Source organism: Salvelinus sp. IW2-2015, linkage group LG26 (genome assembly GCF_002910315.2).
Source record: "Salvelinus sp. IW2-2015 linkage group LG26, ASM291031v2, whole genome shotgun sequence".
Taxonomy (NCBI): Eukaryota; Metazoa; Chordata; class Actinopteri; order Salmoniformes; family Salmonidae; genus Salvelinus; species Salvelinus sp. IW2-2015.
The window spans coordinates 13,101,128-13,113,627 of NC_036866.1; the positions used below are offsets into that span (position 1 = coordinate 13,101,128).

At 50.8% G+C, this 12,500-nt stretch overlaps 1 protein-coding gene across 1 annotated transcript in view; it reads right to left on the minus strand.

Annotated features, from left to right (window-relative positions):
- Positions 1 to 12,500, minus strand: part of LOC111952706 (neurocan core protein-like) — a 160,207-nt gene that overhangs the window by 8,773 nt on the left and 138,934 nt on the right. Inside the window, exons 8-9 of the mRNA XM_070435359.1 lie at positions 10,901 to 10,976; positions 10,033 to 10,177 (exon numbers count right to left, since the gene is read on the minus strand). Of these exons, the coding sequence (XP_070291460.1) occupies positions 10,033 to 10,177; positions 10,901 to 10,976 (221 nt within the window). The remainder of the gene's footprint in view (positions 1 to 10,032; positions 10,178 to 10,900; positions 10,977 to 12,500) is intronic.

Sequence of the window (12,500 nt, forward strand, 5' to 3'; positions counted from 1 at the left end):
GTCCTCCAACGCCCAGTCAGCTCACCTCCAAACCCAGTCAGCTCACCTCCAAACACAGTAACCTCACCTCCAACCCAGTCATCTTACCTTCAAGCCCAGTCAGCTCACCTCCAAGCCAGTCACTCACCTCCAAACCCAGTCACCTCACCTCCAAGCCCAGTCACCTCACCTCCAAACCCAGTCAGCTCACCTCCAACCCAGTCAGCTCACCTCCAAGCCCAGTCACCTCACCTCCAAACCAGTCAGCTCACCTCCAAGCCCATCCGCTCATCTCCAAACCCAGTCACCTCACCTCCAAACCCAGTCACCTCACCTCCAACCCAGTCACCTCACCTCCAAACCCAGTCACCTCACCTCCAAACCCAGTCAACCTCACCTCCAAACCAGTCACCTCACCTCCAACCCAGTCACCTCACCTCCAAACACAGTCACCTCACCTCCAAACACAGTCAGCTCACCTCCAACACGTAACCTCACCTCCAAACCCAGTACCTCACCTCCAAACCCAGTCACTCACCTCCAAACCAGTCACCTCACCTCCACCCAGTCACCTCACCTCCAATCCAGTAACCTCACCTCCAAAACCAGTCACCTCACTCCCAACCAGTCACCACCCCAAACACAGTCAAGCTCACCTCCAAACACAGTAACCTCACCTCCAAAAACCCAGTCACCTCACCTCCAAACCCAGTACCTCACTCCAAACCACAGTCCACCTCACCTCCAAACACAGTCACCTCACCTCAATCACAGTAAACCTCACCTCCAAACACAGTCAGCTCACCTCCCAAACACAGTCACTCACCTGTAGCTGAGATTCCCACTTCAGACAGCTCCTTTAAACACTACTACTGAGGGTTTTACTGTCAACCAGGGGCTGAGGATTCTCAGAACATTTAATCCACAACAAAATTATCCTCCTTTGTTGTGAAGCATTGTTGGAAGACTTTCACACAAAGTTTTGGGGTTGTCTGGTAAAGTTCCGGTGTCACATGATCAGGCCTATGTGTATCTGCGCTGTCATGGTGCTGTGAGGAGTGTGAGACGCCAAAGAAGCCAGTGCCTATTAGAGCTGATGGTCCCTGATTTGCATTTGGGGCAGACGAGAGAACAGGTATTAATAGTCAGCCAGGGTAGGGTTTCTAGGTAGTTGAGACGGCTGGCCAGAATCCAGAACTGGGTTTAAGGAAATGGAAGATCAGAGACTCTGGACTCACTCGTGGTCACTGCTAGATCATTTTGGCTGCTGATTTAAAACTGGCCTCAGACTAGAAACAGTATTTACTTCATCTGAATGGTCACCAATTAGTTAGAAAACTTAAGATAAGTCACTCATGCCACACAAAAGTTTTGGGACCACTGCCCTAGAGTCAGATCAACTTTCCACTGTGGATGTGAAGGTATTTACTCTTTATGTTACAGTAGTATTTACAGCATGTTATTTCTCTCATTATACAGAGGTTTAACCCATAGCTGATGACACACTGTCACAGGTCTTACTTAATGGCTCCAACTGGAAAGCTGACTTTCAGTCAATCCGTCAGTGGCAGCATTCAATCTTCAGCCCAACTACACTCCTCTTTACAGCAGAGCATAATCTGTCTTGATACCTACTGTTAGTGGTGTTGTTCTGGGGTCTGCTGCTCATCAGTGGCCGTATGATGTGTTGGCTGATGACTGGCGTGTGGCTGACACTCAGGCCTGTTCCTCTTGAGAGAGAGCCAGGAGGCAGTATCCAATCAGAGATGCACGTCATCTGCGGTATTAGTGTTACCCATAATGCCGTGGGGCAGACCACAGAGCAGGCTGGCATGAGTCACCCTGATCAGAGGAGGGCTGTGGTGAAGGCATCTGTCTGTCACAGACACACACACATGAATATGCACACAGAGAGTATTATCAAATACTCAAATTCTCATTCATATACAGTTCAAAGTATTCTCTTACAACCACCAACCTCAAGTCCAAGCCAGAGCACCCTGGTCCTTTGGAGCAGTTGGGCCAGAAGCCCCTGGAACACCTGGAACACCTGGAACACCTGCCCACTGCCTCTGCCCTACATGCCTGTTACCAACTACACCTGGAACACCTAGAACACCTGAACACCTGCCACTGTCTCTGGCTCCAAATGCCTGTTACCAACTACACCTGGAACACCTAGAACACCTGGAAACACCTGCACTGTCTCTGGCTCCACATGCCTGTTACCAACTACACCTGGAACACTAGAACACCTGCCTCTACATGCCTGTTACCAACTACACCTGGAACACCTGGCCTCTAACATGCCTGTTACAACTACACCTGGAACACCTGCCTGCTACATGCCTGTTACCAACTACACCTGGAACACCTGCCTGCTACATGCCTGTTACCCAACTACACCTGGAAACACCTGCCTCTACATGCCTGTTACCAACTAAACCTGGAACACCTGGAACACCTGCCTCTGTCTCGGCTCCACATGCCTGTTACCAACTACACCTGGAACACCTAGAACACCTGCCTCTACATGCCTACCAACTACACCTGGACACCTGCCTCTACATGCCTGTTTACCAACTACACTGGAACACCTGCCTCTACATGCCTGTTACCAACTACACCTGGAACACCTGCCTCTACATGCCTGTTACCAACTACACCTGGAACACCTGCCTCTACATGGCTGTTACCAACTACACCTGGAACACCTGGAACCTGCTCCTGTCTCTGGCTCCACATGCCTGTTTACCAACTACACCTGGAACAACTGCCACTGTCTCGCTCTACATGCCTGTTACTAACTACACCTGTAACACCTGCCATCTACATGCCTGTTACTAACTCACCTGGAACAACCTGCCTCTACATGCCTGTTACTAACTTACACCTGGAACACCTGGCCTCTGTCTCTGTCTTACATGCCTGTTACTAACTACACCTGGACACCTGGAACACCTGCCTCACATGCCTGTACTAACTACACCTGGAAACACCTGCCTCTACATGCCTGTTACTAACTACACCTGGAAAACCTGCCTCTACATGCCTGTTACTAACTACACCTGGAACACTCCTCTGTCTTGCTCCACAGCCTGTTACTAATACACCTGGAACACCTGGAACACCTGCCTCTACATGCCTGTTACCAACTACACCTGGAACACCTGCCTCTGTCTCTGCTCCACATGCCTGTTACTAACTACACCTGGAACACCTGGAACACCTGCCTCTACATGCCTGTTACTAACTACACCTGGAACCCTGGAACACCTGCCTCTACATGCCTGTTACCAACTACACCTGGAACACCTGCCTCTGTCTCTGGCTCCACATGCCTGTTACCAACTACACCTGGAACACTGGAACACCTGCCTCTACATGCCTTTACCAACTACACCTGGAACACCTGCCTCGCTCTGGCTCCACATGCCTGTTACCAACTACACCTGGAACACCTGAACACCTGCCTCTACATGCCTGTTACCAACTACACCTGGAACACCTGCCTCTACATGCCTGTTACCAACTACACCTGGAACACCTGGAACACGCCTCTACATGCCTGTTACCAACTACCACCTGGAACACCTGCCTCTACATGCCTGTTACCAACTACACCTGGAACACCTTGCCTCTACATGCCTGTTACCAAACTACACCTGGAACACCTGCCTTCACATGCTTTACCAACACACCTGGAACAACTGGAACACCTGCCTCTGTCTTCTGGCTCCACATGCCTGTTACCAAACTACCACCTGGAACACCTGCCTCTACATGCCTGTTACCAACTACACCTGGAACACCTGCCTCTAACATGCCTGTTACAACACACCTGGAACAACTGGAACACCGGCCTCTACATGCCTGTTACAACTCACCTGGAACAACTGCCACTGTCTCTGGCTCCACATGCCTTTACCAACTACACCTTCTCTCCTGCACCTTTCCTCTGGTGACAGAGAAGCAGCTCACCCTGACACCCCCATGGACCTATTCATGAGGATAGTGTGTACGGCCCAGTACATCACCGCGGCCCTCCTTTTGCAGGCCGCGGACAAATGGTAACCGGTGATGTACTGGGCCGTACACCACCCTCTGTAAAGCCTTGGTCGGACGAGCAGTGCCATACCAAGCGTGATGTACTGGGCCGTACACCACCCCTCTGTAAAGCCTTGTGGTCGGACGAGCAGTTGCCATACCAAGCGGTGATACTGGGCCGTACCACCCCTCGTAAAGCCTTGTGGTCGGACGAGCAGTTGCCATACCAAGCGGTGATGTACTCGGCTACACACCCCCCTCTCTAACACCTTGCAGTCGGACGCCAAGCAGTTGCCAAGCGATGATGCAGCCAGTCGAGATGCTCTCAATGGTGCCGCGTATAACGTTTTGAGGCTCTGAGGGCCATGCCAAATCTTTTAACTGTCAGGGTCTCAACTTACTGTTGAGCGTTAGAATAATAAAATAGACAAGGTGCAATTTTGACATACGTAGTACATCAGCAGTCACTTAATTAGCTCATGTCAGCAAAAAAATGTGACTGTTAAATTAGTCTAGCGCCAGCTATCTAAACTCGTAGTAAGCATGGTTGAATTACCAACCGGGGTGGGGGTTTTAAAGCAGGTTTGCTGCAATTCTACACATTTTGCCATGGGGTGGAGATAAGATTTAGCAATTTTTTATAAGATAACTGATAATCAATGGGCCCCACCCCGGTTGGTAATTCAACCATGCTTACTACGAGTTTAGATAGCTGGCGCTAGACTAATTTAACAGTCACATTTTTTTTGCTGACATGAGCTAATTAAGTGACTGCTGATGTACTACGTAATGTCAAAATTGCACCTTGTCTATTTTATTATTCTAACGCTCAACAGTAAGTTGAGACCCTGACAGTTAAAAGATTTGGCATGGGCCCTCAGAGCCTCAAAACGTTATACAGCGGCACCATTGAGAGCATCTCGACTGGCTGCATCATCGCTTGGCAACTGCTTGGCGTCCGACTGCAAGGTGTTAGAGAGGGGGGTGTGTACGGCCCAGTACATCACCGCTTGGTATGGCAACTGCTCGTCCGACCACAAGGCTTTACAGAGGGGTGGTGTACGGCCCAGTACATCACCGCTTGGTATGGCAACTGCTCGTCCGACCACAAGGCTTTACAGAGGGGTGGTGTACGGCCCAGTACATCACCGGTTACCATTTTGTCCGCGGGCCTGCAAAAGGAGGGCCGCGGTGATGTACTGGGCCGTACACACTATCCTCATGAATAGGTCCATGGGGGTGTCAGGGTGAGCTGCTTCTCTGTCACCAGAGGAAAGGTGCAGGAGAGAAGGTGTAGTTGGTAACAGGCATGTGGAGCCAGAGACAGTGGCAGTTGTTCCAGGTGTAGTTGGTAACAGGCATGTAGAGGCCGGTGTTCCAGTTGTTCCAGGTGTAGTTGGTAACAGGCATGTAGAGGCAGGTGTTCCAGGTGTAGTTAGGAACAGGCATGGAGAGGCAGGTGTTCCAGGTTGTAGTTGGTAACAGGCATGTGGAGCCAGGACAGAGGCAGGTGTTCAGTGTTCCAGGTTGTAGTTGGTAAACAGGCATGTAGAGCAGGTGTTCCAGGTGTAGTTGGTAACAGGCATGTAGAGGCAGGTGTTCCAGGTGTAGTTGGTAACAGGCATGTAGAGGCAGGTGTTCCAGGTTGTAGTGAACAGGCATGTGAGAGCAGGTGTTCCAGGTGTTCAGGTGTAGTTGGTAACAGGCATGTAGAGGCAGGTGTTCCAGGTGTAGTTGGTAACAGGCATGTAGAGGCAGGTGTTCAGGTGTTCCAGGTGTAGTTGGTAACAGGCATGTGGAGCCAGAGACAGAGGCAGGTGTTCCAGTGTAGTTGGTAACAGGCATGTAGAGGCAGGTGTTCCAGGTGTTCCAGGTGTAGTTGTGGAACAGGCATGTGAGCAGAGACAGAGGCAGGTGTTCCAGGTGTAGTTGGTAACAGGCATGTAGAGGCAGGTGTTCCAGGTGTTCCAGGTGTAGTAGTAACAGGCAGTAGAGGCAGGTGTTCCAGGTTTCCAGGTGTAGTAGTAACAGGCATGTGGAGCCAGAGACAGAGGCAGGTGGTCCAGGTGTAGTTGGTAACAGGCATGTAGAGGCAGGTGTTCCAGGTGTTCCAGGTGTAGTTAGTAACAGGCATGTGGAGCCAGAGACAGAGGCAGGGGTTCCAGGTGTAGTTAGTAACAGGCATGTAGAGGCAGGTGTTCCAGGTGTAGTTGTTAACAGGCATGTAGAGCAGGTGTTCCAGGTGTAGTTAGTAACAGGCATGTAGAGGCAGTGTTCCAGGTGTTCCAGGTGTAGTTAGTAACAGGCATGTAGAGACGAGACAGAGGCAGGTGTTCCAGGTGTAGTTAGTAACAGGCATGTAGAGGCAGGTGTTCCAGGTGTAGTTAGTAACAGGCATGTAGAGGCAGGTGTTACAGGTGTAGTTAGTAACAGGCATGTAGAGCCAGGACAGTGGCAGTTGTTCCAGGTGTAGTTGGTAACAGGCATGTGGAGCCAGAGACAGAGGCAGGTGTTCCAGGTGTTCCAGGTGTAGTGGTAACAGAGCATGTAGAGGCAGTGTTCCAGGTGTAGTTGAACAGCATGTAGAGGCAGGTGTTCCAGGTGTAGTTGTAACAGGCATGTAGAGGCAGGTGTTCCAGGTGTAGTTGGTAACAGGCATGTAGAGGCAGGTGTTCCAGGTGTAGTTGGTAACAGGCATGTAGAGGCAGGGGTTTCTAGGTGTTCCAGGTGTAGTTGGTAACAGGCATTGGAGCCAGAGACAGAGGCAGGTGTTCCAGTGTTCCAGGTGTAGTTAGGTAACAGGCATGTAGAGGCAGGTGTTCCAGGTGTAGTTGTAACAGGCATGTAGAGGCAGGTGTTCCAGGTGTAGTTGGTAACAGGCATGTAGAGGCAGGGGTTCCAGTGTAGTTGGTAACAGGCATGTAGAGGCAGGCTGTTTCCAGGTGTAGTTGGTAACAGGCATGTAGAGGCAGGTGTTCTAGGTGTTCCAGGTGTAGTTGGTAACAGGCATGTGGAGCCAGAGACAGTGGCAGTGTTCCAGGTTGTCTAGGTGTTCCAGGTGTAGTTGGTAACAGGCATGTGGAGCCAGAGACAGTGGCAGGTGTTCCAGGTGTTCTAGGGTTCCAGGTGTAGTTGGTAACAGGCATGTAGGGCAGAGGCAGTGGCAGGTGTTCCAGGTGTTCCAGGTGTTCCAGGGGGCTTCTGGCCCAACTGCTCCAAAGGACCAGGGTGCTCTGGCTTGGACTTGAGGTGTGTGTGTGTAAGAGAATACTTTGAACTGTATATGAATGAGAATTTGAGTATTTGATAATACTCTCTGTGTGCATATTCATGTGTGTGTGTCTGTGACAGACAGATGCCTTCACCACAGCCCATCCTCCTGATCAGGGTGACTCATGCCAGCCTGCTCTGTGGTCTGCCCCACGGCATTATGGGTAACACTAATTACCCAGATGACGTGCATCTCTGATTGGATACTGCCTCCTGGCTCTCTCTCAAGAGGAACAGGCCTGAGTGTCAGCCACACGCCAGTCATCAGCCAATCACATCATACGGCCACTGATGAGCAGCAGACCCCAGAACAACACCACTAAACAGTAGGTATCAAGACAGATTATGCTCTGCTGTAAAGAAGGAGTGTAGTTGGGCTGAAGATTGAATGCTGCCACTGACGGATTGACTGAAAGTCAGCTTTCCAGTTGGAGCCATTAAGTAAGACCTGTGACAGTGTGTCATCAGCTATGGGTTAAACCTCTGTATAATGAGAGAAATAACATGCTGTAAATACTATATGTAACATAAAGAGTAAATACCTTCACATCCACAGTGGAAAGTTGATCTGACTCTAGGGCAGTGGTCCCCAAACTTTTGTGTGGCATGAGTGACTTATCTTAAGTTTTCTAACTAATTGGTGACCATTCAGATGAAGTAAATACTGTTTCTAGTCTGAGGCCAGTTTTAAATCAGCAGCCAAAATGATCTAGCAGTGACCCACGAGTGAGTCCAGAGTCTCCTGATCTTCCATTTCCTTAAACCCAGTTCTGGATTCTGGCCAGCCGTCTCAACCTACCTAGAAACCCCTACCTGGCTGACTATTAATACCCTGTCTCTCTGTCTGCCCCAAATGCAAATCAGGGACCATCAGCTCTAATAGGCACTGGCTTCTTTGGCGTCTCACACTCCTCACAGCACCATGACAGCGCAGATACACATAGGCCTGATCATGTGACACCGGAACTTTACCAGACAACCCCAAAACTTTGTGTGAAAGTCTTCCAACAATGCTTCACACAAAGGAGGATMATTTTGTTGTGGATTAAATGTTCTGAGAATCCTCAGCCCCTGGGTTGACAGTAAAACCCTCAGTAGTAGTGGTTTAAAGGAGCTGTCTGAAGTGGGAATCGCAGCCTACACGCGTGAGCTGACTGTGTTTGGAGGGTGAGCTGACTGTGTTTGGGGTGAGGTGACTGGGTTTGGAGGTGAGGTGACTGGTTTGGAGGTGAGGTGACTGGGTTGGAGGTGAGGTGACTGGGTTGGAGGTGAGTTGACTGGGTTTGGAGGTGAGGTGACTGGGTTTGGAGGTGAGCTGACTGGGTTTGGAGGTGAGGTGACTGGGGTTTGGAGGTGAGGTGACTGGTTGGAGGTGAGGTGACTGGTTGGAGGTGAGGTGACTGGGTTTGGAGGTGAGGTGACTTGGTTTGGAGGTGAGGTGACTGGTTTGAGGGAGGTGAGGTTTGGAGGTGAGGGAGGGTTTGGAGTGAGCTGACTGGGTTTGAGTGAGGTGACTGGGTTTGGAGTGAGGTGACTGGGTTTGGAGATGAGCGGACTGGTGGAGGTGAGCTGACTGGGTTTGGAGGTGAGGTGAGGCTGAGGTGAGGACGGGTTGAGGGAGCTATGGGTTTGGAGGTGAGGTGACTGGTTGGAGGTGAGGTGACTGGGTTTGGAGGTGAGGTGACTGGGCTTGGAGGTGTGATGGAGGTGACGTGACTGGGTTTGGAGGTGAGGTTACTGTGTTGGAGGTGAGCGACTGGGTTTGGAGTGAGTGACTGGGCTTGGAGGTGAGGTGACTGGGTTGGAGGTGAGGTGACTGGGTTGGAGGTGAGCTGACTGGTTTGGGAGGTGAGTTGACTGGGTGGAGGTGAGGTGACTGGGCTTGGAGGGAGGTGACTGGGTTTGGAGGTGAGGTGACTGGGTTGGAGGTGACTGACTGGTTTGGAGGTGACGGCTGACTGGGTTTGGAGGTGATGTTGACTGGGTTTTGGAGGTGAGCTGACTGTGGTTTGAGGTGAGGACTGTGTTTGGAGGTGAGTGACTGGCGTTTGGAGGTGAGGTCGACTGGGTTTCGGAGGTGAGGTGACTGTTTGGAGGTGAGCTGACTGGTTTGGAGGTGTACCTGGACTGGGTTTGGAGGTGAGGTTGACTGGGCCTTGGAGGTGAGCTGACTGGGTTTGGAGGTGAGGTGACTGGGCGTTGGAGCGTTGAGCCCTTCTTGAAACACTGGGGGGGAGTTTTGGATGGTGAGCCCCCCCCCCCGCTTGGGGGGACTGGGGGTTTGGCAGGTGACAGGACTGGGTGAGGTGAGCGGTACTGGTTGGACGTGAGCTGCACTGGGTTTTGGAGTGAGTGACTGGGCTTGAGGTGAGGTGTGGGTTGGCGGTTGATGCTGACTGGGTCTTGGAGGTCAGAGGCTGACTGTGCGCCTTGGAGCGTGAGCCTGACTGGGTTTGGAGGTGAGGTGACTGGGCTTGGAGGTGAGCTGACTGGGTTTGGAGGTGAGCTGACTGGGCTTGGAGGTGAGCTGTATTGTGCCAACCTATTGTCCAGACTGACTGATTGAAGAGACTAAAATGGTCTCGCTAACATCCAGGACACTTTAAAGTATTCTTTAATGTATTTAAAGCACAGCAGAAACATGATATCACCTCCTCTTCAACTCTCAGTCCCTTTCACCCCCTCTCTTTCTTCATCCCCTCTTGATTCTTCCCTCTTTCACATTCTCAGTCTCACCTGTTCCCTTCTTGCAGACGTAGGGCAGGTTGTAATTGCAGGGCACATCGTTCCACTTGCCGTTCTCGTGGGCGATCATCACCACACAGTCCTCTCCCCCCGCAAAGAAGTTATCCGGCTGCTTTTCCCGCCAGTTCTCATATTGCTGTATCACAGTCACAGTCAGAAACACAGGTACAGTCACAGACACAGATACAGTCAGAAACACAGGTACAGTCACAGACACAGATACAGTCACAGACACAGATACAGTCACAGACACAGTCAGAAACACAGGTACAGTCACAGACACAGATACAGTCACAGACACAGATACAGTCACAGACACAGACACAGTCAGAAACACAGGTACAGTCACAGACACAGATACAGTCACAGACACAGATATAGATACAGTCACATGGCCCAGTCACAGACATAGTCACAAACACAGATGCAGTCACAGACACAGATGCAGTCACAGACACAGATCCAGTCACAGACACAGATACAGACACATATACAGTCACAGACACAGTCACACAACACAGACAGAACAAAAAGAAAAGTGGTAGATAGCATCATTATCCATGCAGTATAAAACAGACTGTTTCATTCTTTTATTGAACGACACTTATGGTCTTTCTCCAGAGGTATAGACCGACAAAGAGTAATGACAGCTCTGAAATAACACCAGGCACATAGGAGCTGCCTCTAGGGAGATAGAAGTGGTAAGTAGTGCAGGATGAAAAGTGATTCAGCGAGCGAGGGTGTACATGTACACATGTAATGACACGTTCACTCTATCAATTTCCCCCCTGACCTTAAGCTGACATCCACCTCCTCGCTACGACACGAGGATAAAAGAGTAATCCTCTCTCTCTCTCACCAGGTCCATGTTGTCAGTCCACTGGAAATCCTCCTCTACTGTTCTGTCGTTCAGGCCGATCCAGGTGTTGTCATGGCTCAGATCTGAAAGGCGACAGGGAAAAACACACCCACACAACACCCGTCGTTTAAAAAGACAACCAGCAGTATTTACTGCAGAATAGTTATGCATATTCTCCTATTCTACATGCATTCTGTCTCCAAGGCACCACCAGCCATTCCCTCAGGGAGGTTCAGCTCTGATCTGATCACAATGTCATCCCTCCATAGCAGCAGGCAGAAGCAGCCAGATCTTTGTGGACGGTGTAGCATTGATGAGATCTGGGTGTAATGGAATTTCAATCATGGTGTTCATTATGGGGCCCATTAATCTTCCTAATGGCTGTGCTCCCTTTATTACCGAGGTAGAGACGTCCATTTTCGAGGCAATTAAACACACTTTTTGGTAAATGTGGCTGTGGAGGAGAGGATGAGGGAGGACGAGTGGGGAAAGGATAGCTCTGTCCGTTCTGGGACTGGGAGGGGCTCCCATGCTCCAATCATCCATTTCTCTCTCCCTCCATCCCTCTCTTCCTCTGTCTCTTCCTCCATTTCTCTCTCCCTCCATCCCTCTCTCCCTCTGTCTCTTCCTCCATCCCTCTCTCCCTCCATCCCTCTCTTCCTCTGTCTCTTACTCCATCCCTCTCTTCCTCTGTCTCTTACTCCATCCCTCTCTCCCTCTGTCTCTTCCTCCATCCCTCTTCTCGCCATCATCCCTCTCCTTCCTCTGTCTCTTCCTCCATTCCCTCTCTCCTCCTCTCCTCTCTTCTCTGTCTCTTCCTCCATCCCTCTCCTCCCTACATCCCTCTCTTCCTCTTGTCTCTCTTACTCCATCCCTCTCTTTCCTCTGTCTACTCCTACATCCCTCTCTTCCTCTCCTTACCCATCTCTCTCCTCTGTCTTCTTCCTACATCCCTCTCTTTATCCTCTGTCTCTCCCTCATTCCTCTGTCTTCCTCCTCACCTCTCTCCCTCCATCTCTCTCTTCCTTCGTCTCTCCCTCCATTTCCTTTCTGTCCTCCTCCTCCATCACTCTCTCTTCCTCCATCCCTCTCTTCCTCTGTTCCTCCTACACTTACTCACTCTCTCCCTCCATCCCTCCTCTTCCTCTGTCTCTCCCTCCATTCCCTTGTCTCCTCCTCCATCACTCTCTCCCTCCAATCCTCTCTTCCCTCTGTCTTCCTGCCATCCCCTCTCTTCCCTTGTCCTCTCTCCTGCCATTCTCTGTCTCCTCCTCCATCACTCTCTCCCTCATCCCTCTATTCTCTGTCTCTCTCACCACACTCTCTCCTCCATCACCTCTCTCCCTCCATCCTCTATTTTCCTCTGTCTTCCCTCCATCACATTTCCCCTCCATCCCTATATTCCTCTGCGTCCTCCTTTTCTCACTCTCTCTCCCCTTTCATCCCTCCTCCATTCCTCTGCTCTCCCTCATCACTCTCTCCTCCATCCCTCCTATTCCTCTGTCTCTCCCTCCATCACTTTCTCTCCTCCATCCTATATTCCTCTGTCTCCAACTCCATCACTCTCTCCCTCCATCTCTCTCTGACTTCCTCTGTCTCT